Raw genomic sequence first — 27024 nt, 5'->3', positions numbered from 1 at the left:
GTTTTTTTCTTTCAGTTTATTTATATGATGGATTACATTGATAGATTTTCGTATGTTGAACCAGCCCTGCATCTCTGTGATGAAGCCTACTTGATCATAATGGATAATTTTTCTAATGTGTTCTTGGATTCCCCACCTCCACCCCTTGTGCTGGAAACAGGATGCTGCTGGGCACCTGGAGTTGGTTCATTGGTTAACCAATTTAGCCTAATTGGTAAGCCTAGGTTTAGGGGGATACCTCGCCTCAAAACATAAGACAGCCATCGCCCTCTGGCCTACACACAGACACACACACACACAGAGACACACACACTGAATAAATGGACAAAAGTGGAGATTTCTTTACACTATATAGGATGGGGAAGTTAGCTCATGGAGAAGTTAGCTCATGTGGGGAAGGACATTCAGCATCTGTCTCCCCCGTGTACCTCATCCATTCCTTACTTGGGAGAGACTCAACTAAGCATACTTGTAGGCTGGACATGAGTTGGTATAACCATCTGCCCCCTCTCCCTCACTGGCACTGGCAGAGGTGAAGCCAGGGTTTTGACCCAATAGGTGGTGCACACCTCTCCTACCTGTGCTGCCAGGCCTGCCTTTCACACCATTGCTTTTGATACTACAGAGAGCTTAAAGGCCAAAGCCCTGCTCCTGGCTCAGGAAGTCATCCAACATCACAACTACTACTGGGTCCTCACACCCAGAAAGACTATAATTCCTAGAGTTTTGAGGATGGGAGACGTTTTGAAATCACATGCACTTTGCTCTTTCCTCGTTACTCTGGCAGATAAAAAGTGAAATGTTACAAACTATATTTAATTTCTAACAACACTCTGTGAATGAATTTTTCTTCAGTGGTGGTGTTTTAGTGAGTGACACAGAAGGCAGAGAAGTGTCTTTCTCCCGACAGTCCAGCAGACTGGAATGTTTTTAACTTTGTTTGTAGTTATATGTATGTGTGTATGGATATTTGCATGTGAGTATGTGGAGAACAGAATGTGTATATGTGTGTGCATGTGTATATATCCATATATCTGCAAGAGTATGGGTGCCTGTGGAGAACAGGACGTGTGTGTGTGTGTGTGTGTGTGTGTGTGCATGTGTTTATATCCATCTATTTGCACGTGACTATGGGTGCCTTTGGAGAACAGAAGATGGCATCAGATCTTGAGCTTGAATTACAGGCAGTTAATTATGAGCCATTAGATGTTGCTGCTGGGAATCAACCTGATGTCCTCTGGGAAAATGGGAGGTGCTCTTAACCCTGAGCCTTCTCTCCAGCTCCAGATATAGGGTTTGTTTTGCTTATAAAACTTTCTACGACTGCAGCAATTCCATTCATGTTCACAAAAGCTTACGAGCTCAGGACTTAGGGTACAGCCCATGCTCATACCAGTTGACACACTGCCCTGTTTAACCTCAGACTCTTAGTGGAACAAAACAGAACACCACACAGAATTTTTTAAAATATAATTTAAAATTATTTTGTACCAGTACAATATATTAATTTTACAAATGTAAAATTTTTATCAGCATTTATTTAGCATTTATTTATCAGCATTTATTTAGCATTTGCAAAAACCACACATTCTACTTCAGCTTTATTGCACAATATCTATAAGAAAATATTAATTTTTAAATTAGAAAACATAAAAATGCTTTCAATATAGAAGAGACCATCTGACTTTAAAGACAATACTCTAAAAGAATGTCTACCCAGGAAACAAACTTTCACAGGATACCAAGCTGGACAGATGCTTCAGCAAAATCTGGTTTTAAAAACAGTCTGAGATACTTAATGCAATCTGTATTATCATTCTTCATTAGAAGTCTAGACACCACTTAAGAGTGTTCCTTGCAATTCCAAAGCTGAGGCATCATCAGTGTGGTCCTCAGTGGACACTCTGAACGCACAGTATACCTCCGTGTCAGAAGCAGCGCTCAGTAGCATTGCCAGGGCGTTTTCCTTCAAGCACACTACCTCTGCAAGCTGTTTGAATGACATTAGTGACCTATTATAATTTATGCTGATAGAAAACATACATTAAATACATTTTTAAAACCTCAGCCTTTACCAAAAAAATCAGTTTATAAATTTGCGTCATAAAAATTAGTGTCGCACCATTGAGATTAAAATGGTTGTATATTAGTTGTTTCTCCCAGAGCTGGGGTGGCAGGAGTCCCACTTTTCTATGTAGTGTAATCAGGAAATAAATCCAAGCACTAAGCTTGAGTCCCCAGTCAAACTGGTTAATAAGATTATACTATTTTGGATGTTGCTGCTGGGAATCAACCTGATGTCCTCTGGGAAAATGGGAGGTGCTCTTAACCCTGAGCCTTCTCTCCAGCTCCAGATATAGGGTTTGTTTTATAGTGAATGGATGTTAGTGGGATTTTATCAGGGACCATTGAAACGACTCAGGGGTTAAAATACTGGCATAAACTTTGGTGAGAATTCAGTTCACGTCAGACAAACATAAATCTGGAAGTGCAAATGGGAAATGTTCACATAGACATTGTTAATAAGGTTAATTGTACCAGAAAAATACAAAGAATCCTTACTCATTTGTAGTAAGACTCCCCAGCATTCATACATATTTAGGCTATATGTCCTAACATTGACAAAACCTCCAATGTTTTCAAGTTGACACCTTTGTGGCCTGGTAAAGGATCTTTTAGAACTTAAGGCCTGCACAAGCAAAGGCAAATATGATATTGATACATATCTGCTGAGAATTATTCCATAGTGGTTGTGCACTCAAGCCTGTGATAGGCAGACAGGACAACAAGCCCTGGGCACTTTCAAAGAGTCCCATCCTTAAGATCCAGGCAGCTGCTGTTGGGGAAGCTGCATTTTTCAGAACTGCTCTGAGCACCTCTTCCAGATGAGTGTTTTAAAAATGTATATTTGTAAAAGGTCTACAATGAGACTTCAAATATCACATAGTTCACCTTGACAGGCATATTGTGGACCCTTAAAGTCCTTCAGAATAAAATAAACTCTCATGTTCCATTAGAAAAAAATGGAGACATTCATGGTCAGAATTTTCTCTAGATCCCTAAATATTGACACTGTGTGCAATTTCCTCGCATACAGGTTTTGAGGAAGCCCCTGATCATCTGTTAGCTACTGGATATGCCAGAGAAAATTTACATGATAGTAGGAAATAGTAAAATCTATCCCACAAAATAATTTTTTCTATGACTTCCATTTAAATAAGTCTCTGAAAAGCTAAAGGAGGTTTTGTTTGTTTTTCAAAAGTGCTAATTATTACAAGTCTCTTCAACACATGATATACAATTCTTAAAAACAAATAATAACAAAAAACAAAAACAAACCAAAAAAAAAAAAAGCCCAAAACCTAAACCACCTGCTTTAGGCACACTGCTGTTGAGTGTCTAAGTAAAAGAAATCACTTATCAATCAACCCGGCTTCTTTAATTTTACTGAAGAAGAACTTCTCCAGGATGCTGGCACATTTGTAGTACTCGCTCTCGGGAGGGTTGTACTCCTTGCAGTTGGTGAACACTCGCTGCAAGTCCGCCATGAATAACTTCTTAGACACATAGTACCTGTTCCTGAGGCGTTCGCTCATGGTCTTCAGATCTGAACAGGAAACAACAACATTAGCAACTCTTGACTCCTGCTACAGGAAGAAATCTATGCTGCTGATTTGCTTACATTTTTCTCATTCCAGTGCCATGCTTAAGAGAAATTCTTGGGATTAAGCAAAATAATTGTGTGTGTGTGTATGTGTGTGTGTGTGTGTGTGTTTGGGTGTGTTTAAAGATTTATCTATTATATACACATACAACAGAAGAGGGCACCATATCCCATTATAAGATGTCTGTGAGCCACCCTGAGGTGCTGGGAATTGAACTTAGGACCTCTAGAAGAGCAGCCAGTGATCTTAACCTCTGAGCCATCTCTCCAGCCCCCACAAAATAATTCTTAAGTCTATTCTTCTAAAAAGGATTTGTATATAACACTGCAGCCACACTAATATTAAAAGGACTGTGAGTTCCTGTCTGCTCTATCTCTTACTGTGCACCAGGAGACTAAGGGACAATAAGTAGAGGCTCCATGGGTGCTGAGTGGGGCAGGTAGAACACTGGCACAGAATCTTTGATTGCTAAAAATTATCAGGCTGAACTCGTTTTAGTAAATTCATAGTTTTATTGGTGTGATACAAAGAAAGAAACTAGCATCTGGTTTACAAATACATCAGTGACCTGCACATAAAATACTAAAAGTAAAATAAATGAATTTTGAGCAAGGTTCCATCAATGATCAAACTTTAACTTTTGACTTTTAAACTTACCAAATAATCTATTTTTATTTTAATTGTATAGATGTTTCATTTCCATGTATGTCAGTGTGCATGTGCATGCCTGGTGCTTTTTGAAGTCAGAACAGGACATAGATTCCCTAGAACTAGAGTTACAGAGTGTTGCAAGTGGCCATATGGGTGGTTGGAATCAAACCAGGTCCTCTGAAAGAGCAATCAGTGGTCCTAAGTGCTGAACCATTGTTCTAGTCCAAAATGATTTACCCCTACACACACACACACACACACACACACACACACACACACACACACACACACACAAATTAATAACATACATTGTTCTTGCAGAGGACCTGAGTTCAATTCCCAGTAACTTTCTGGGGCAGTTCTCAATAAGGAAGGAGGAGGAAAGAAGCTGGGCCTCTGGGTGGGAGTGGCTATGGACAGTCCTTCTTAACTCCTACTGTTTCTGATATGTTGCCAATACAATGTTTATAATGCTTTAGAAAAATAAGCATGTACGGCATGATCGAACCAAAAATAAAGTACACATGTGCCGTGATACTCATACACCCATGTACACACTGACAAACTGATTAAATTTAGGGATTCTCAATCAATTGTTCCTGTTACCACAGTATAGGTGAAATACTTATTCTCTATTCCTGAAGCCTATTTGGCATTTTTTGGATTTGGAAAAAGATTGAATTAGAAATATACAGAAGCTGGTAAGATGGTTCAACAGATAATGACACTTGCAGGACAAGCCTGATGACTCCACAAAGCTGTCATTTCTCCTTCTTTTGTGCTGTGACACTTGTGCTCATACACACATATTATGCACAACAGAAATATAGTCAAGAAAAAGTTGGGTTTTTTTTTAAGGAAATATATATAGTGACATTCACAGTATGGGAAAAAAATCATTTACTAGAGTTTTTCCACCTGAAAGAACAGCCATAAAGGAGCTTAATCTATCCTCATCAAGTTACCTTGAAAAGTTCTTTATATAAAAATTATGTAGCCAAGCATGATAGCACACACCCTTAATCCCAGCATTGGAAAGCTGAGCCAGGTGGCTCTCTGGTTGAGGCCAGACTGCTCTAGTGAGCTCCAGGTCAGCCAGAGCTACATAGAGAGATCCTGACTTAAGGGAGGGACAGAAGGAGGGAGGGAGGGAGGGAGGGAGGGAGGGAGGGAGGGAGGGAGGGAGGGAGGGAGGTTGAGCAAAAAACTTTATGTATATGTAATGGCGGTTTGACTAGAAATGGCTTTCAAAGGCTCATATAGTTGAATGCTTAGTCACTGGGAGTGGTGCTATTTGAAAAGACCTTGTTGGAAGAAATGTATCACTAGGGGTGGGCTTTTAGAACCCACTAAAATATCAGTCCCAGTGTTTCCCTCTGCCTATGGATCATGTAGCTCTCAGCTACTGCTCTAAAACCTGCCTGCATGGCACCATGCTCCCCACTGTGATAATAACAGACTAAACCTCTGAAACTGTAAGCAAACCCCAGTCAAATGCTTTCTTTCATAGGAGTTGCATGGCCATGTGCCTTTTCACAACAACAAAACAGTAACTAAGACATATGGGTATTCTGCCTGCATGCAATGCTTAAGGAAGTCAGATCCCCTTGGACTGGAGTTATAAACAGCTGTGAACCACCATGTAGGTGCTGGGAATTTAACTCAATCCTCTGCAAGAGCAGCCAGTACTATTAGCTACTGAGTCATCTATCTTGAACAATTCTTAAAAATAAGAACCACTTTTGGCTGACTCAAGTCATAGAAAAAAGACAAAATCTGTTATCTTTTCATCTGTAACCCAGAAGGCAACTGTTAGGACTCTTACGTTAAGGTGTGTTACTTTCATTTATGTTGCATTTGCTTAACGCTATGAAACTGTGATACTTGCCCTGTCTAGAACACCTGCTGGTCGAATAAAGATCTGAATGGCCAATTGCAAGACAGGCTGGCAGGCAAAAATATAGGAGAAATCTGGAGAAAAGAGATACGAAGAGGTAACCAGAGAAGGAGGACACCAGGGGCCACAGCAATTCATGGAGTAAGAATAAGATTTACAGGAGTAAGAGAACAGGAAAAGCCTAGAGGCAAAATAAGCAAAAGTTGGCAAGCAACAAAGAATAAGCCTCTTTGTGATTTATTTGGGAGCTGGGTGGTGGGTCTTCCAAAAAACCCAGAACAGTAAAAAAAAAAAAATCATATTACTACTGCTATTTATTACAGGTGGCTTCATCCAGGACTGCCTACAGTAAGGTTCCTACCTGCACTCCACTGCTGTGGATTGAAAGTGCACACCATGCGCCATTTTCCCTCTGCTCCAGCATCACACTCCCGGTCTACTCATCACACCCTCATTAGCACAGAGAGTAGTCAGTCCATTCTAGCCAGCATTTGCCTCTCACATCATCACCCAGTTTTATATCTGAGAAAATTGTGATAGCATTACCCATAGGGAACCTTATAACTTCATAATATCCTGGAGCTTCTGTTCTCTTCACAGGTTCCATGAAAGGCCAAGCGCTTTGATGGCTCTTGAATAAAAGAAATAAAATAAGGTATCTCATATGGAAATGTCCTGTGGGAAAGCCTTTCAAAGAAGAGCATGAATGAAGGACACACCCACCTTCACCTGCTGCAGGATGGTCTTGAGGGTGCTGTAAAGCTGCTCTGGGTCTCTGGGCTCTTTACTTGAAATAACAGAGAGTAAAGAAGGATTAGTGCTCATGTTCCAGGCCTCATCACCACTCAGCCTCACAGGTCCCAGCCTAGGAACTGAAGCCCACTATCTGCTATGTACCAATTCCATCACTTGGCCCTCTTCCTAGAAAGTGCTGGAAAGGGGAGATCACTTGCATCAACGTCCTCTAGCCCAGCTTGCTTACCTTTTCTCTTTTCCACTTGGTTTCCAGCCTGTCTCTCCTATATGTCAACAAAATTGAACACTAAATGAGAACTGCTTTGGGTCAAGAGAATAACATACTACTTATTAGAAGCACCATACATGAAAGCCATGTCTCAATAAACGTCTATTTGGGGAAACACACTGAAACTAACGGCATTTATCTTCCTTCTCATATAGCTTAAAGCGTAAAACGCTTTCCCAGACTGGCAGATCTATTAATAATTTCATTGAGTTATTAATTTCTCTTGTAGTGCTGGTGACTGAAGTCCACACCTCACATCACCCTGAGCTACAGCCTCAGCTGGTCAGTGTCTACGGCAGGAGCTCCAACTCTTCAAAACAGAGAAAGGGGACGAGAAACTGCAAGTCGGAAATCTTCGATTATCTCACAATGAAGTCCTGCTGTTACTTTATCTCAAAAGAGTGTCTGTTCTCTGTTTTGTGTGGTTGAGCTCCTGCTTGCATTACAGATGGTTTATAGGGCCTGGTGTCTGAGGGATCTGGATTTGATTCTTCTGTTCCCTTTTAAAAAGTCATTTACCTTTCCTTCAGTTTACCTGCCTATAAAACACAACTACAGAAACTAGGTGGAATTAGCCACTGTGACATTAGTTGATTAAAAAAAAAAGTCCAAATAGTTAAACATTTGACAAAAGAGGAAAAAGTAGTGGATTGGGACCTGGCACTATGAGGCATTCAACAATGGGGCAGCTACTTGGCTATTAACAGAGACAACACATGGAAGTGAGACCCGGGATTCAGCATCAAGAGTCCTAGGGCAGGACAGATGCAATGAGACAGAATCCTGTCTCTTTCATGGAGAATTTTAGTTTTGTGCCTGTGTGCAGGGGTGGGAGGGTTAGTAATTATAAGAACTTAAGAGATTCAAACTGAGTAAGATTGCCAAAAGATAATTAGTAGCTTTCAATCTACAAATCCGAGTACAGTTCGTTTTTAGCATATTAAAAAGAATTCTTAAGAAAGTTACTGTAAAATAAAATCTTGAAACAACTGAAGTGACTTCTATCACACATGGAGAGGAAGTAAGAAGAGAAGTCAGGCAACAGGTTCATGCAGGTGACAATGACATCAAGGCAGGTTGTCCACATCTTGTTCTGAACTTCTGCATGCTAATATACAACCATTTGAAGACCAGTTCCTCCATTTGTAAATATAAAAATCCAAAGTTCCCATGCTATTTAATATATACTCCTGTTGCCAAGCATTGTGAATAAGTGCTAGGCCTTAATAAATTATGTAATATTAATAACTCTTTTAAAGGTACTCTAGGCTGAGTTAGGAAGAAAAGGACATTAGAAAGTCTTTATTACTGCCCTTCCTGTCCCCACACAGTGTCTCTCTCACTCTAGCCTCAATTGACCTCAAATTCTAGATCCTCCTGCCTTACTCTCTCAGTGCTGGGATTACAGGCAAGCCCCACAACTAGTTTGCTGACTACTACACAGACCACACAGACACAGAAAGGGGACAGTTGAAAGCTTTTCAAATGACTGCATGCTGGAAATCATTTCAAATATATCTTACATGATCGACAGAAGATTTTGCTTTGTAAAAGTATCTATACATACTGATTCCAGGAATGCTTTCTATAGGGATCTGCCGAACTCCAGCTTTGAAACACGAAAGTCCAGGGTAGACTTTTCGAATCTGGGCTTGTTTTCTTTCTATCAGCTTTTTAATGATCTGAAAAGCACGAGGGAAAAGTGTGTTTAGGAAAAGAGGCCATACATGAACCAGGGCAAGTCAGATAAATGAAGGAGACAATGCATGCTCATGAGACAAAAAGAAGAAAGACTAAATACTCTGGGTCCTACGACATGGCTCAATGGGTAAAAGTACCTACCACCAAGCCCGAAGAGCTGAGTTTAATCCTGGGTTTCCACATGATAGAAGGAGAGAGTCAACCCCAGCAAGTTCTTTATGTTCTTTATGTTATGGAGTGTGTATGTGTGCACCTTACATAGATAAGTGCAAAATTTTGAAATATATCTTTTAAAAAAGTATCCTTTTATACCACACTCATTAGTGACATTCACACAAACCCTTTACTAAGGAAAGGATCATCAGAGAGAAGGAAAGAGAGGGGCTGCCTCCAGAGGTTAGTAGGGGTCCTCCAGGTTCAGTCTCTTGATGTCTTACCTATGAACTGAGATATTGGAGTCACCCTCCATACCAGCGTACACAAATGCATGCACACAGGCGGCCTTTCAGCTCCCTGCCTATCACCTTTTCTCTTGCTCAAGGATACATGGTCCTACCTATTCTTGTGTCCAACATCTTATTTATTGGACAGTGACCCAGCCTTTGTTTATGCCACCCCCAAAACATACAGGTATTTGATGAAGCCATCTCACTTGTGGGGCAGTAGAGATTTCGCTCTCTGCCTTCAGCTCATTCTGATCAAGTGTACATTCCAGGACGAGAAAAGTTCTCAGTTTACACAGCTTACTCACTGCTTTTATTACTGAAGGAGAGTTTAGCATTTTAGAGTATTTCAGATTTTGGATTATCTCATTAAAGATGCTCAATCATAAGACAACAGAAGTATTGGAGAAGAAAAAAAATTTTAAAATACCTGGATCAGGAGCATTTATGATAAGAGATAGTTATCCAGTCTCTATAAGAAAATTTTATTAAGGTGTGATTGCAGCTGTCTTAAAAATTTAGTTCAAAACACTGAGAATAAGGCTATGAGGGTAAAGACAGATTGAACATCTTTATCAACACATCTCTCCCTTCGCAATGACTCAGAAAACATCAAGGAAGAAGGGGCAGAAAGAATGTAAGAGGCAGCAGACAGGGAGGAATGTGTGAAAGGAAGGCCTCTGAACACCTATGGCCTGGTGCATACACACATGACCTCGTGTGAAAGGATGCCTCAACATCATTGGGCTGCTGCACACACACATGAATTTAGCAGCTGTGGTTGTCTGCACAAGAGTTAAAAATTGCATCATGAAGCAGGGCGATGGTGGCGCACGCCTTTAATACCAGCACTTGGGAGGCAGAGGCAGGCAGATCTCTGTGAGTTCGAGACCAGCCTGGTCTACAAGAGCTAGTTCTAGGACAGGCTCCAAAACCACAGAGAAACCCTGTCTTGAAAAACCAAAAAAAAAAGAAAAAAGAAAAAAAAATTGCATCATGAAGGGGTAAGAGCTCCAAATGCCCCACCCTTAGATGAAGAGCAAAGGGCAACTGATGACTTCTGAGGGAGGACGCGTAGCTTTTTTTTTGTGGGTGTGGCCACTGATAGGTTGTCAATGCCTCGATGGATGACCCCAGCTCATGTGCACATGGGCAGCAATAATTTGACTTAGCTTACTAAGTTATAAACCTGGGAGTCAGGTGGAAGATATATTGGGGCGAGGCTGGAAGGAGTGAGTAGAGAGTAGATATGACCAAGATACATTGTATGAAAAAAAAATAGGTTTACCTTCCAAACACTCCCATTTAATGGTATGTGTGAGAAAAGAGATGGGGCGGGGGGGGGGGGGAGCATAAAAGAGAAAAGAGAAAAGGAGGGAGCCGAGAGGGAACAGAAGAAAGGAGAGAGGGAGAAAGCCTTGTCTTTTAAAAAGTGAACTGTTTTTGTTTGTTTGTTTGTTTTTGCCATCTGAAACAGCTCTGCTTCTGGCTTTTCCCTAGGTATTAGAAGCAAACAGATCAGCTTTGGTGGGAATCTGCAGACTTCCAAGGAACTCTGCTACCAGGGGATGAAGCCTTGTGACTGGTGGAAAACTACAGAACAAGCAGCTGACATCTGGCAAGCAGCCACCAATGCACTAAAGAACTGCCAAGTCCACACCTGTTTGTTAGGATCTAGAAAACAGTGGGGGAAGACAGCTCTTCAAAAAGACGTATCAGAGGCCCGTGTGGCACTAGGAATCCTTCCACAGCCCTATCGGAACTCCCCATGAGGCAGACATCTTTGAGCATGCAACAAAGATATTTTGATTTTCTAATTTAAAATGCCTTTTGTTCACTTTACAGCAGCACATACCTTATCCAACTTTAAAGAAAATACTCAGTGAGTGACTGCTGCCACTAGGTACAGAATAAAATTTTTGGGTGTTGTTTCTGGGTCACATTTAGTAAGTAAAAGAATTGGAACTAAGGATAGAAAGCAGATGGTTTTAAGGCAGATGTGTTTTTTTTAGTAACCTGTCATGGAAAAACAGCAGATTAAGTAACAAGAGAACTGGAAGGAACTGAACTGTTAAATCACTGTACACAGGCTGGAGAGATGGCTCAGTGGTTAAGAGCATTGCCTGCTCTTCCAAAGGTCCTGAGTTCAATTCCCAGCAACCACATGGTGGCTCACAACCATCTATAATGAGGTCTGGTGCCCTCTTCTGGCCTGCTGACATACACACAGACAGAATACTGTATACATAATAAATAAATAAACAAACAAACAAATAAATAAATAAATCGCTGTACACTCACATCTGGAGTCTTTGTTATTTATCATTTGTGAGCGTAAAAGATGTCATACCAATACACATAACAAACTATTATCTGGAAGGAAAATATAAAAATCTGGAAAGACTTCAGACAGCTTGCAGTGTAAAGGGGAAAATAACAGACACTAGAAGAAATGTCTCTGAATTACTAATAATTAAATGCAAGTGTGTGAGTCAGACTAATGCTGCAGAAGTTGAAAGGCAGCCTGGAACAGAACCTGAGAGAATGTCACTTGCTTGAGCGAGAGGGAACAGGGTAATGTGAGCCAGAAAGCTAATGCATCAGCAATGGTCTTTGAGGACCCTCTGGGGGATGAAAGCAAAGAGCTACAACTGCAAAGGGGCCAGAAGGCAAAGCACCCAATGAAGTTAAGATGTCATGGTACTATATACAGGCTGTATTTCACACAACACACACACACACACACACACTCACCTCCTTCTGCTTTTTAATGATGACAGAGAACTCTGTGTATGGGATCTGAGGGTTCAACTCACATCCCATCAAAGTGGCACCTTCATAATCCTTGATGTAGCCGACATATTTGGTTTTAGGTATTTTGATTTCTTTGGAGAAACCCTACAAGGCAAATCAGTTGAGTTATCAGGATGCTGTGCAACAAAGCTGTTCAACTGGCTGCTAAGTGCTTCCCAATATCACTGCACTGCTATGAACAGCAGCCACAGAGAGTGACCCATGACAAACAAAATGATCAACAGGAAACAAATCTAAATTAATTAAAGTATCTGGAGGTTGCAGTGATCACACCACTAATCCCAGCAAGATTGTAAACTCAAGAGTGGGATGACATCCAAGTTCCTAGGACTGGAATCCTCTGTAGATTCAATCCTCTGTTGAATCAATTTTCCTTTAATTTTTAATTTTTAAAAGAGATTCATATTCAGTGAGGGATCCTGTCTCAAAGCAATAGAGAAAGACACCCATTGTCTTGTGTTGGCTGCCAAGTGTGCACAATAGGTGTGTCCACCCGGGCACACTCATGCCTGAACATGTGCACAGATGTAGGCTGAAGAGTAAGGCTTCACTGGGAACTGACCTGCTTCTTGAAGTAGCCAATGGCATACTCATCCGCATATGTGAGGAAGTTCAGAACATCATGCTTTATGTGGTATTCTTTGAGATGGTTCATCAGGTGTGTTCCATAGCCCTGTGGAATTAAAAATACTCAAGAAAAGAAATTCCTAAAAATGTGACAGAAAATTATAGCATTTAGGAGTTCATAGTTTTAAATATTTTATCAACCAGGATGCTTTCTAGAAGAAACTATTATGTTAACAAACCTTTCTTGCGTGTCTAAATTTTGAAAAGGAATCACAAGACAGACATTCAAAATCTATGGCTCAAGACAAAAATCATCACTGGTGAATACTAATTCCTGGTTCTTTGAAAATAACACACAGAGACTTCAAACTCAGTCCTAAAATCCTTGCTGTTTCTAGATGCTTTTAGAGTTGATGTCAAGGTTGAGTTTAATCTTGACCATATTTGAGAAACTGAGATGAAAGGAAGTGGGTAGAGGAATGGTGCTGACCATCATTACCATATCCGAGGTAAATAAAGGAGCCATGCAGACCTTCACTGGGGTGTGTGCTGATCTAAACATTTACCTGTTTCAGATACCAACAACCCTTCTAGCCACTGCATCACAGACACCCAACTTACCTTTGTTTATGAGACCAAGAAAAATCTGAGAAGGTCACAGTCTGAATCAGCAAATAAATAGTGGAAACAAAAACTATGAACAATACTGAATAAATGAATAGTTTAATATATGAAAACAGGATCCGTGTTCTGGTACACATTTGTGATGCTAGCACTCAGGATGCTGAGGTGAGAGGTCTATATCTGGTATATAATCTTGGGCTATATATCAAAACTCTGTCTCAAAAAAAAAAAAAAAAAAGTAAAATATAGGCCAAGCAGTGGTGGCACACACCTTTAATCCCAGCTCTTGGGAGGCAGAGGCAATGAGTTTGAGCCCAACCTGGTCTACAAAGCAAGTTCCAGAACAATCAGGACTGTTAAAGAAACCTTATCTCAAAAACAAAAACAAAACAAAAAACAAACAAACAAAAACAACAAGAAAAAAAGAAAAAGTAAGACTGGGGGGGGGAAGCAACCATGCACATGTATTAAATTCTCAAAGAATTAATAAAGATGCATTTTAAAAATAAAAATAAATTAAAAGAATAAAAACTGAGTAGTTTAAATTTGAAAAATGCAAGTGTTCACTTTTTCATTATAAAGCTCAGATAAGACTGATGAATTGAGAAAGATCGTTTCAGAACCTCATAAAAAGACAGGAAACAAAGCATCCAAAGGTGACTGTCCTTACACAAAGACTTCACCCACAGATACCACCTCACAGAATCACTTCCACCTCCTAAGCCTCAAACCAAGCAGTGTATAAGCCAGAGTCTCTGTGTGGCATGACTAGGGGACCCCAAGCAACCTAAGCACTTTCCAGGACTTTCTCCAAGATGTCTTGCTACAGAATGGCTTGTGGGAGCAACTACCACGTGGGTGCTCTGTCCAAAAGACTCAGCAGCACCATCTCCCTCTTTTGGAAATTGTTCCTCCAGTGCTGTTACCAAGAACATTTTCCCCAAAGCACCATGATAGCAAGACACAGCGAGTTTGGATATGACGCGAATAGAGAGGAGGAGTGAAATCTCTCTCCTGGAAGGAGGCATCGTGACATGGGGAAGAGAAAGAACACAGAATAACAGTATGGCCCTGCACTAGTCAGCATGACAGCTTGCTGGTGCCAACTGGGCTGTGCTAGAAGCATAAAATGTACACCAGCAAAAAATATGAATATACATCTTGGCATGGCAATATTTTGGACATACTAAGTTAAATACAAACTTTAAACATTTAACTTCATTTGTTTCCTTTTACTTTGCAATACTACTACTAGAAATTTTTATTTTATGTACTCATTTATTTATTTGGTGTTTTGAGACAGGCTGGCCAGGAACTCACAGAGATCCACCTGCCTCTGCCTCCCAAGTGCTGGGATTAAAGCAATTTTATACCTGACTTAGAAAAAGGATTATATATGAAACTTGTGCTTCTATTTTGTGACATGGATTCAGAACAATGTATTGGCAATGGGTAAAAGGAGTAAAGTTAGAAACAATCGAGTGAGGCATTAGAAGGGTCAAATGGCTGGGACTATAGAGATGATTCAGCAGGTAAGAGCACTGCTGCTCTTCCACAGCACCTGCGTTCAGGTCCCAGTACACACAGAAGTGAATAACTAGAAATTGCTTCAGGAAGACTGAGGATGAAGAAAGGATGGACAGACACACACGCTGGCATCTGAATGATGCAATAGAGAAACTACAGCACCCCTCCCCCAAGTTCAGGATGCCTTGGAAGCTCGGCATATTTATTACACAGAGTTGAACAGGGAGGCTGGATTGCTGCACACAGCAGAACTAATCTCTGTAGGAGAGGTCCTCAGCCTGTAAATATTGAAGCAGCAATTCTCAACCTTCCAAATGCTGCGACCCTTTAATACGGCTTCTCACATTGTGGTGACCCCACCCATGAAATTATTTTCATTGCTATTTCATATTGTAATTTTGCTACCATTATGAATCATACTGTAAATATTTATGTTTTCTGGTTGTCTTAGGCTATCCCTGTGAAAGGGTTATTTGACCCCCACCACAAGAATTCACAAGCCACAGGTTGAGAATCATTGTATTAAGGGAAGAACACAATGGTGGACGTTGTCTGCATATACTATCAAAATATGTACAAGGACCAAAGGAAGGCTTTGCCATCCTGCTGAGCCTTGCACTGGGAAGAGGGGGAGAGGCTTTGCCATTTCCCCATGGGTCAGACAGGGTCTCTGACATGGTGGGCTTGTGCCAGCAACACACATGCACTCAGGGCTTCCCGTGTGTGTGTGTGTGTGTGTGTGTGTATTTACCCCCATAAATATACAATAAAGACTACTGAAAGACACCTGCACCTGAAAGACACTCTCAGAACAACTGAACCTGGAAAGGACACTCTCCAGCCTCTTGAGCTACCTGTAGGTTGTGCAGTGAGCTTCAAGTTCCCAGCTTTTAAGAGCTTTCACATACCCATACGTGATGCAACTGTCTTTGAATCATTTATTCTCCTGTAAGTAACCTGTAAGGACTCTGAATAATTTTTTCCCCTTGTTATTCCTACTCAGTCTGTAATGTTTGGCCACCTTCCTCGAGATTTTAGAAAATAACAGTCTGTGCTGTGGCAGTGGAGGGAAATGCCCTCTGGAAGCCATTGAAAACTTTCCCACCAGTGTTAAGGTATCTTCAGTTTCGCTCTGCTATTTATAAAAGTGCCTATGTTCACCCTAATCAGTTCTTCCAAACTAAGTGCTTGGTACAACCATCTTTAAAAAAACAAGTTACCTCATATTATAAGCTACTGGTGTGTTTTCCAAAGCAAAGTTTCTCTCTATGTATAGTCACACAAAGTTTGAGTGAGGCCCTAAATTCTATATTTTGGGAGACATCTGGACGTTCGTTCTTCACGCTGGGGGATGGGTGGGTTATAAAGATAGCAACAGCAGCAAAAGGCATCTTGTCAGAATTCTTTAAAAAGCACTAAAGGGCAGTTTGTATCTAATTTGAGTCTTTCCCTTCCCCCAGACAAACTGTGAGACCCTTGCACCTGCAATTTGCTGCTGAGTGTTAGGATTCAAAGCTAAAAAGCTCACATGTAGCAGGAGGCGGAAATAGGTGGACCCCTGTGAGTTCCAGGACAGCTTGGTCTATACAAAGTTTCCAAGGCAACAAGAGCTACATAAAAGAAAGAAGAAACAAAACAAAACAAAATCAAAATCACAAAGAGCTAGATTGTAGACCTATAAATCCACAACCCCTAGCACCCGGAAATTAAAGCAAGAATTCTGAGTTTAAGGCCAGCCTGAGCTTCCTAGTGAGTTTCAGGAGAGCGTGAGCTACAGAGACACCCTGCTTCCATTGAAAGAGGGGAAAAATGGAGAGTTAGTAGTATCAGGAGCTCAAGGCTATTCTTAGCTTTAAGCAAGTATGAGACCAGCAGCAACTCCATCAGATTCTGTCTTTAACGGGGGGAGGGGGGGCGCTTTGACCCCAAAGAAAGTACGAGTGTACAAAACTAACCACACTTTATACAGAAAATTACTTTGTCCAGTGACTTCTTTTTGGTTTCTGCAAATGACAGTGATTCTTTGAAGCTGGAAGAACCAACAGAGTCCTAGCCCTCTGCTGCCTCATTCAGAACCCCGGGCCTCTGCTGCCTAGTGCAGAAACTATGGCCCTCTGCTGCCCCACATAGGAGCCACACGGCCCCTTGCACCCAGTGGATAGACAAGCTATGTGTGCAAAATATACACCAATTTCAAACACTTATCACATACAGAGAATATAGATGCTGTTGATAATTCCTCATGATATTAAATTTTAGGTTAAGTGAAATACATTAGAGAAATTACCCTCTCCTGCTTTCATTTGTTGTTTTGAAATGGACCTTCTAGAAAGTTTGTGCGGCTTTCACACAGCTTTGTTGGACAACTTGCCCCAGACCTTCCAACAAATTTTCTGCAGCCACAGTGACTCCTGAGCTGCTTACAGCTCCATCATCACAAGGTTTCTTCATAGCCTTTGCAGTGGTTCTTAACCTGTGGGTCTTGACCCCTCTGGTTATCAGATAGCCTGCATATCAGAGATTTACATTACAACTCATAACTAACACAATTACAGTTTTGAAGTAGCAACTGTACAATAACTTTATGTGGTTGGAGGTCACCACAACATTAGAAACTATATTAAAGGGGCACAGCATTAGGAAACTTGAGAACCATTGCTTTAGTCTGTCCTGATAGAAATAGAGTGGAGTGTAACAGATTCTACAGAAGAGCTCTTTCTGCCCGGCACATCTAAGTTATTGCAGGCAAACCAAAGACAATCCAACCTTAGCTCCCAGGAACACAGGGCCCGTGCCAGGTACAGCAACACGGCACAGGGAAAGGAGGACTCCAGCAGGCTCATAGCCCACATAAGGGATGACGGCAACCGCTCTATGACAAAATGCTAGAATAGCATTCATAGACATCTGGGGTCAAGAGAATGCTCTGAACCAAATCCATGGAAATGCTTTCTTCATTATTTGGAAATTTCTCACAACTTCTCTTCTCTCTGTCTCTCTGTGTCTCTGTCTCTTTCTCTCCCTCACCCTCTCTCTTTTTAGACAGAGTCTGCCTGGTTGTCCTGGAACTTAATAGGTTAACCAAGTTGGCGTCAAACTCACCTGCCTGCCTCTTATTATGCCCAAATCCACAAAGTCCCCGAGAAAGCCAACAAGGAGACAGTATCCCATATGTAAAAGCAAAGAACCTTTATTTTAAGTAGGTTTGCAAACTCGGTCTCTCCGCATGTCCAGTGTATTGGAATAAATGGAGAGCCCCAAGCTCAGTTAGAATAGGGTTTTATAGTAGTAAAGGTGGGGGTGAGGGGTTTCTGAGGTTCAGGACCCCAGATTGGCTGACATTTGTCTAGGGTGTCATGGTGAGTGTGTGCCGGCAGGTGATCCTGTCTATAGTGGATGGCATTTCCTTTGAATGGTCTGTTCTTGGGTGGAGGTCAAGTAATCTCAGCTTGTGGTTCTTCCTACAACCAGGTGTTGCTTCAGGGTAAACTACTGAGACTCAGGTCTCCATTTAAATTTATCGAGGGCCAGAGTCCTACTCTGGCAGGTGATAATAGTTGGAAGTAAAGAACTTCCTTTGGGTGACCGACTCCCACATCTCTCCTTCCCGAGTGCTTTTCTGCTAAGATCCTGGGTTTCTCTTACCTTGACTTGTTCATTTGAAGTTACTGCACAGAAAACAATTTCCGTGAATCCCTGGGATGGAAACATCCGGAAACAGATACCACCAATGACACGGCCATCTTTAATTAAAGCAAGGGTTTTGTGTTTCCTGAAAGAATAAGGTTAAGCTTTATCTTTCTTGGTTATATAAAATACTTTTGGAGATGTTCCTTGTTGTGTAAGAAGACTTGGAGCAGGAGTGGGTTCTTTCATCTAGACACCAGCTCACCAGGTAGTCATTTTCCTGTAGTATTTAGGGCAAGCCTACTTCAGAGCTCCCACCAAACACAAAGGGAGAATTTCCTTAGAAGAACGTGAGCCTGAAAGTATGTGCTTGGAGGGCTCTAGGAGAGCACAGAGCTCAAAGTAGCAGCTAAGGGTGGCACCCATTCCTGAAGAGTTCGCACAGTGATAGTAACATCACAGCAAAGAACACAGCATCCACATGTAGGAACTGTCAAGTCCTGCAGTGTGGAATCCCCCAGACTGTCTCACTCGGACTTGCCCCATTTTCAGATCACATTTCACACAGGCTGACTGGCTAACGAGGGTAAAGTAAAAACAAATGGAGTTTAATTCCAAGTTGTTGGGATTTTTAGATTTCATTTTTTCTTATATATTGTGGATTAAACCTAAAGCTTTGTTTTCTCCAGGTAAGCCTTATACCAGTGAGCTACAACTTCATCCTTGGATTTTTTTTTTCTTCCTGAAAGCACTGGATTTCCTAGGGTAATCTATTCCAAATCCCAATAATTTTCCTAGTGTTTACAGAAGCACATTGCACAAATGGATTATCTTGTGCTCTGTACTTTGCCTGAAGATCCAACAAAACTTTGGTGCAACCCTACCTGCAGTACTTGGGCTACAATGGTACCTATCCAATACAACAAAACAAGGAATGCACTGACCGCAGTAAAACACGTTAGTATTCCTATGTTCTCACAGAATGTGGTGCAGAAGGCTCCTCATCAGCTTAGTATTTTTTATTTCATTCATTTGTTTGCTTGTGTGTTCAAGTGTGTGAGTACATGCCACTCTCTCCTCGTGTGTGTGTGTGTGTGTGTGTGTGTGTGTGTGTATGTGCATGCACACAAATGCATGCCACTCAAGTGTAGAAGTCAGAGAAAAATTTATGGGAGTTGAATCTCACCTACCATGTGGGTCCCAGGATAAAACTTAGATCATAAGGTTTGGCAGCAAGAGAATTTACCGACTAAACCATCTTATGAATCCCAGCAATTTATAAAGCTTCAATCTATTAACAAGAACATTTAAGATTCATTGATAGATTAATCTTTATGACTTTGACATGAAAATTATATCATTGTAACTATGTATTCATATCAAGATAGGAGGTAGCTGGATTCCAAGGGCTAAATGTCACTAAATAGTTCTCTCTTGCATTAAAGAAGGAATGAAGAATGAGTTGGACTTACGGGTCGAACACGAGTCGTGTGATGTATTCTTTGGGCATTCGGGGCAGCTGGTGAGAAAACACATTCTGCAGACCCACCAGCCACATCAGCATCTTCTTGCTCGGTTTCTGGCTCAAGGAATTGCCCACCACATGGAATTCAATGACACCCCTGCGCTCTTCCAGTCTTGCTGCCTCGTCTCTGGCTGAATGTGCTGACAAGAAATTGGTCTGGGATCCAGGAGACAAGAAGAGATTACAAAGGGCTCTTCTTTGAAAACAGTGAACTGGAACACACGAACACTTTCCCTGTTCTAACAAGACTCTGGTATGAATTTCAGGGTTTTAAACACAAGTGCATGAGAGCAGCTGTGCATCCACACTACAAGTTCTGAAGACAAAATGGAAAAGTGGATTAAGAAGTAGATGATTCAGCAGTTAAAAGGGTTTACTGTGCAATCAGAAAAACTGAAGTTTGGATTCTAGAGTCCACGTAACAAGCCAGGTGCATCCTTTGAACACTTGTAAGCCTAAGAAGGAAGAGACACATATGCCTCAAAAGACTTGACAAAGCTGGGGGCGATGGTGGCACACGCCTTTAATCCCAGCACTCGGGAGGCAGGGGCAGGCGGATCTCTGTGAGTTCGAGACCAGCCTGGTCTACAAGAGCTAGTGCCAGGACAGGCTCCAAAGCCACAGAGAAACCCTGTCTCAAAAAACCAGAAAAAAAAAAAAAAAAAGACTTGACAAATAATTATAAAAAAAAGATACTGGATACCCTCTTCTCCTCTTCTGGCCTTTATGTGTACATAGGCATGAGAAACCACACCCACACAAATAAATGAATAAATTAACTAGACAAAGCATTATCAAAAGATAACACTGCATGAATTAGGCATCAGCAAAATTTTGTTGAGACAGAGTCTTGCTGTGTGGTATAAACTGGCCTTGAACTAACATCCTCCAGCCTCAGCTTTCCACTGATAAGAAGATTATACCACCACTTTGGACCAGGTAACATTTTTTTTTTTTTTTTTGGATTTTTCGAGACAGGGTTTCTCCCTAGCTTTTGGTTCACATCCTGGAGCTAGCTCTGGTAGACCAGGCTGGCCTTGAACTCACAGAGATCCGCCTGCCTCTGCCTCCCGAGTACTGGGATTAAAGCGCCACCACCGCCCGGCTCCAGGTAACATTTTTAAAAAAGAACAAATAGAAAATGTTTTAGAAGAGTTGGAAAGAAGGCTCACAATGTGAAAACAAGGGTTCGATCCCCAGCACCTACAGAAGTTAGGAGGGTCTGGTGGCCTGCCTGCAGTTCCAACACTACAGCAAGCTGGCTACTTAGAGTAGTCAAAAGGCAAGTTGTGTGTTTATTTGAGAGAATCTGCCACAGGCAATGTGCCCCCATGCTCATATAAACTCATGGATTAATGTAAAAATTAATTTTAAGGCAATATTTTAGGGGGTTGGAAAAATGGTTCAGTTTTAATAGCATGTACTGCTCTTAGAAACGGCCCACGTGTAGGTCTTAGCTTGCACATTAGGTGACTCCAGCCCAGAGGATCTGACACTTCTCTGGCACTGCACTCACACACATACACACTCCTACACAGAAAAACATGTATGCATTATTTAAAAAATAATAAACATTTTAGACATTTTGAATCATATGGTTTCTTAACTACTCAATTGCTGTTGTAGTTTAAAAGATTGCACAGAATCACTGGTAAGGCATATTTGCCATGATGTTCTAATAAAACTTTAAGGATGGTGGGAGCCCTAGAAAGAGAGAGGGCTCAGTGCCTGCTGTTCCACAGAGGACCCACGCTTGGTTCCCAGCACCCATACTGGGAGGTTCACAACTGCCTGCAACTCCAGTTCCAGAGGAACCAATGCCCCTTTGCTTGCTTCTGTGGGCAGCACACATGCCTGATCTATATGTAAACACATAGACATCAAAAAAAAAAAAAAGATATAAAACTTTTGAACTGGGGGGCAGTGAGATGGCTAAGAAGTGTGCTTGCTGCCAAGCTAAATTCAATACTCCAGACTAGTCGTGTGGCAGGAGATCTGACAGACCACTGTGTCTGGCTTGAATTCCAGAGTACTAGCACCTAGGCTTTGAACTGCCTTTTGTGGTCTCAGTAGTCCTCATTGTCCACTATGTTCAGCGAGACCGGTTTTAACCCAGGCTTTTTCAGACCCAGGCCAGCTGGCCTTGGTGAGTTCCCGATAGGACATCCCCATTGTCTCAGTGTGTGGGTGCACCCCTCGCGGTCCTGAGTTCTTGCTTGTGCTCTCTCTCCTTCTGCTCCTGATTTGGACCTTGAGATTTCAGTCCGGTGCTCCAATGTGGGTCTCTGTCTCTGTCTCCTTTCATCGCCTGATGAAGGTTAATATTCAGGAGGATGCCTATATGTTTTTCTTTGGGTTCTCCTTCTTATTTAGCTTCTCTAAGAACCCGAATTATAGGCTCAATGTCCTTTATTTATTGCTAGAAACCAAATATGAGTGAGTAATGTTACCTTTAGTTACTGACACCCTTTGTTTGAAGTGTCTGAAACTTATCTGAGTTCTTCCTGAAGGGTTCAAAGCTTTTGCAAAAACTTAGTTATGACAGGACTTAGAAAACCTAGAGATCTTGTGACTGAGAATTGCTTTGGTATTTTGGTTTCTTCAAGGAACTTCAGATAAGAGGTTGTGGAATGTGGAAATTGACATGTTAATGTGTAAGTTGTATAACAATAAAAAAAAGGCCTTTTGCAAATCAATTATCAGTTCACTGGAAGCAGACTCCTCTGCTGTAGCTGTTTGGCGAAATCTAAAACTCATTCTGGAGTGAATCTTCTTATCCACAGAACCATGAAAAACAGAATATTGACAGTCAGGGTTCTCTAGAGTCACAGAACTTCTAGAATGAATTTACGGGCTACAGTCCAACTGATCCAAAAATAACTAACTGTGAACAGAAAGTCCAAGGATCTAGTAGTTCCTCAGTCTCACAAGGCTGATGGCTGTCTCAGCTGGTCCTCCGTATAAGCTGAAATCCTGAAGAAGTAAACTGCAATGCCAGTGAAGGAATGGTTGTGCTAGCAAAGCGAGGGCAACAGGCAAAGAGCAAAACCTTCCTTCTTCCTTGTCCTTATATAGGCTTCCAGTAGAAAGTGTGGCCCAGATTAAAGGTGCGTCTTCTAGACTCAAGATATGCTGTTTTCCTGATTAAAGATCCAGATCAGAGATGTGTCTTGCTACCTCCAAGGTCTAAAATAAAAGTGGGTTTACCCACTTCAAACCAAGCTCTGGGTTGTAGTTCATTACAGATAGAGGCAAGCTGATGATCAAGAATAGCCATCACAATCCACCCCTTGCTAATTTGACACACAATCATATCTCCTTATATCATGATTAATTTCCAAATGGAAACAACCCCATCACAATAATGCCTAAACCTATCCCTTAGACAACCACAACATGTTGTAAATTTAGAATAGGTAGCACTGTCCCTTGGGGAACATCTTTTTAGTATTCTCTTATTTGATGTTACAACATATAATAAAGAAATTGAAGGAAAACAGAAATATCTGTACAAATGCATTCTTTTTTGTGTAATTCTTTTATTTTTAATACAAATGCATTCTTAACAAAATTCAACAGGAGCACTCTTCTCAATAATAATCCTTATTTCTGCAACTGGTCACATGATCTTACCACTTCCGTTTGATAATGAGTTGCTGCTGTGTATGCCCTACTTTAAGACTTGGTGGGTCAGATAACACCCAGCTCATAACGGGCAGCTCAGGTTGCACAGTACTTGATTAACACACTGTCAAATGTTCAGTTTCAACCAAGGCCCAATAGCACACCAAGAGCTGTCTTTCAAAGGGAGAATAGTTGTCCGCAGATGATGGCAGAGCCTCACTCCAAAAACCCAAAAGTCTCATCTGTAATTCACCTATAGGGCATACCAAAGGCTCCAAACAGCATCCCTATCTGCCACTAACACCTCAACTACCATTGCTGGATCTTATAGTACAAGTGTAGAGCAACCTGTACTTGTTGAAGCACTTCTCTCATTCCAGGCCCCACACAAAGCTAGCAAATGTGTTTGCTAGATCAATTACTGGATATCATGCACCAAAAAATCTGCTAATCTGCTCAAATAAGGATACTCTACAGTAGCTGCAATCAGTTACTACCTGATTGTGTTTTCAATACTCAACTGTCATTCTCCACGATCCATCAGTCTTCTGCACTGGCCAGATAGAGTTAAAGGGAGCCGTAGTGGGAACCAGCACCCCTGCACCTTGATGGTAGCACTAATTTCTGTTTTTGATTCACTATGTACCTTGGCAGAGGCAACTCTAGAGGCCTCCATTTAGCCTCTCCAACCATAACAGCCCTCCTCCACAGGTCAGGGAACCAATGTGAGAATTCTGCCAATTTCTAAGTATATCTACCAAAATTAAACATTCTGGAACTGGGGAAATAACTAATGGTTCAGAGACCCACTGGATGTGCTGTGACTCAGATTTGTGCCAAATTTCCATTAATCACCTGACATCCATAAACCCCCACTTTAACTGAATGGCCATAATGTTGCTTGGGGTCTCCCAGGATCGGCTTCAATTCAGAACCAGTATCCAATAGTCCCCAAAAAAGTCTGATTAATTCCTCTCCCCAGTGTACCCTTGTACAAGGCCATAGATCTCTCTGGGGAAGAACTGGAGAAAAGCTAACAGTAAAAACTTGGTATTTTACCAAGTTCCTTCCTCAGTGTGAATCTGGCCATCTCTTCATTCAAGAAGTTCTAGGTCTGAAAACTGGCTCAAGTCTGAAAATTGATTCATTGACCAAGATTACCTTTTGTCACTATCCAATGTAGCCTTTCTTTCATTTGTTTGAGAATTTTTCTGCTTATACAGATTGAACAAAAAATGTTTTAGGCTTTTTATCTATTTCATGCCTGTAAACACCATGACTGACATGTCAGTACCAAAGGTCCATATGAGTCATAGCACTGTAAAATTCACCTTTCCTATGCTGACCATTACAGGTTAGGTATTTATGGACATTGCTTTGGCTATGTTGCCCATTATAATAACTACAATCATCTTATCTTGGACAATGCAACTCTACCCTGGACCTAGCTAGACCCACTGCATTTAACGTGTCCCATTGAGAAGCACCATAAGCAACCCTAAGGTCTGGCAAAAGAAAAAGGGTGACTAGAGCAGGCCTGAAGAAACAAATTCCACAGGAGTAGGATTGAAACGGCGACCTGGACCAGAGCAGGCCTGAGGGAGTGTGAACTCCACAGGAGCAAGGCTGAGCCAGCAACCAAGGCCAGAGAAGGTCTGAGGAAGCAAACTCCAAAAGAACAGGACTAAGCCAGGGACCTAGGCCAAAGTAGGCCTGGGACAGTGAACTCCATAGGAGCAAATCCAGCCCAGGGTCATTTGCAGAGGCAAGACTGGGCCACTGACCTAGGCTGGAGTGGGCCTGAGACAGCAAGCTCCACTGGAGAGGAAACAGATTCAGACCAGGGACATTTGTGGAGGCAGGACTGGGCCAGAGCATACCAGAGACAGCACACTCCACAGAAGAAGGTAGAGAGGAGAAATTGCTGAGCAAATGGGCCAGAGCCAGAGACAGCTGTGGGTTCAGGCATGAATCTGGGACCTTCCAGGGAGTAGACCTGAGCAAGGACCCCTGTGGGTCTAGGTGAGTGTCTGGGACCTCAGAGGGAATAGGGAGGAACCAGAAATCTCTGAGGGTCCGAGCATGAGTCTGGGACCTCTGAGGGAGTAGGCCTGAGCCAGGTCCTTTGCTGGTCTGAGCACATCCAAGTTAGGACCTCCAAAGGAGTAGATCAGAGCCAGAGGCCTTTGCAGGACTAACCCCAAGCCAGGGACCTCTGCAGGAGCAAATCCAGAGAAGGGCCATTTACAGAAACAGATCTGAGTCAATAACCTAGGCCAGAGCAGGCTTAAGATACCAAACTCCACCAGAGTGCAGCAAACCCCAGGAGAGCTGAGAGACCTCCAGAAACACGGAGTGAATAATGAAGTAACTAGAACCATGGCACAGATTGTACCATGAGGAACAACAACCACCTAAGCCTTGGATTCACTGGACACTAGAAGATTAATCACCAGAGTCACAGACAGCCCCAACCACACCAATTAGAGGAAAAGGTGGGTAGACAAGGTAAGAACACATGCAACACCACAAAGAGCAACACGACACCAGTAAAATCTTGAGGCCCTACAAAAGCAAGACTTGAACAACCAAATATAGATGAAGCAGAAGAAAATGACCTAAAAAAAAACTTCAGGAGAATGTTTGAAACTCTTAGAGAGGAAATGAAAAATTCCCTCAAAGAAATGGATTAAAAGACAAACAAAATATTAAAAGACATCAGCAAATCCCTTAAAGAAAACCAAGAAAAAGAAATCAAACATATGGAAGAAACATTCAAGACTTAGAAACTGAAATAGAGATGATAAAGAAAACACAAGCAGAGGTAATTATAGAAATATAAATCATGAGAAAACAATCAGGAACCACAGACGCAACCATACACAGCAGGATACAAGACATGGACAAATGCTGAAGATAAAATAGAGGAAATAGACTCATCAACCAAAGAAAACATTAAATATAACGAAAGCATCAACCTCTATTACAGAGCTACAGTATTAAAAACAGCTTGGTATTGGCATAAAAACAGAGAAGTCGACCAATGGAACCGTATAGAAGACCCTGACTTTAATCCACAAACCTATGAGCACCTGATTTTCGATAAAGGAGCTAAAACTATACAATGGAAAAAAGAGAGCATCTTCAACAAATTGTGCTGGCAAAACTGGATTTCAATCTGTACAAAAATGAAAATAGATCCATGTCTGTCACCATGCACAAAACTCAAGTCCAAGTGGATTAAAGACCTCAATATCAGTCTGAACACACTGAACCTGATAGGAGAGAAAGTGGGAACTACACTACAACAAGTGGGCACAGGAGACCGCTTCCTA

The 27024-nt window shown here is 41.6% G+C and overlaps 1 protein-coding gene across 3 annotated transcripts in view; it reads right to left on the bottom strand.

Moving 5' to 3' along the window:
- Positions 1-1455: 1455 nt before the first annotated feature.
- Positions 1456-27024, bottom strand: part of Kat2b (lysine acetyltransferase 2B) — a 142399-nt gene continuing 116830 nt past the window's right edge. For 2 of the 3 annotated variants that reach the window (XM_050165083.1, XM_050165084.1), the window contains exons 10-18: positions 20013-20221; positions 18559-18685; positions 12758-12868; positions 12136-12279; positions 8805-8919; positions 7196-7232; positions 6937-7000; positions 6760-6844; positions 1456-3607 (exon numbers count right to left, since the gene is read on the bottom strand). In XM_050165083.1, the coding sequence (XP_050021040.1) occupies positions 3414-3607; positions 6760-6844; positions 6937-7000; positions 7196-7232; positions 8805-8919; positions 12136-12279; positions 12758-12868; positions 18559-18685; positions 20013-20221 (1086 nt within the window). In that variant the 3' untranslated portion in view covers positions 1456-3413. The remainder of the gene's footprint in view (positions 3608-6759; positions 6845-6936; positions 7001-7195; positions 7233-8804; positions 8920-12135; positions 12280-12757; positions 12869-18558; positions 18686-20012; positions 20222-27024) is intronic. The other variant, XR_007595850.1, reaches the window with a different exon arrangement.

The sequence above is a fragment of the Alexandromys fortis genome, unplaced genomic scaffold (genome assembly GCF_014885135.2).
Source record: "Alexandromys fortis isolate MF-2015 unplaced genomic scaffold, M_Fortis_MF-2015_v1.1 scaffold_121, whole genome shotgun sequence".
Taxonomy (NCBI): domain Eukaryota; kingdom Metazoa; phylum Chordata; class Mammalia; order Rodentia; family Cricetidae; genus Alexandromys; species Alexandromys fortis.
This window is presented reverse-complemented; position numbering and strand designations above follow the sequence as displayed.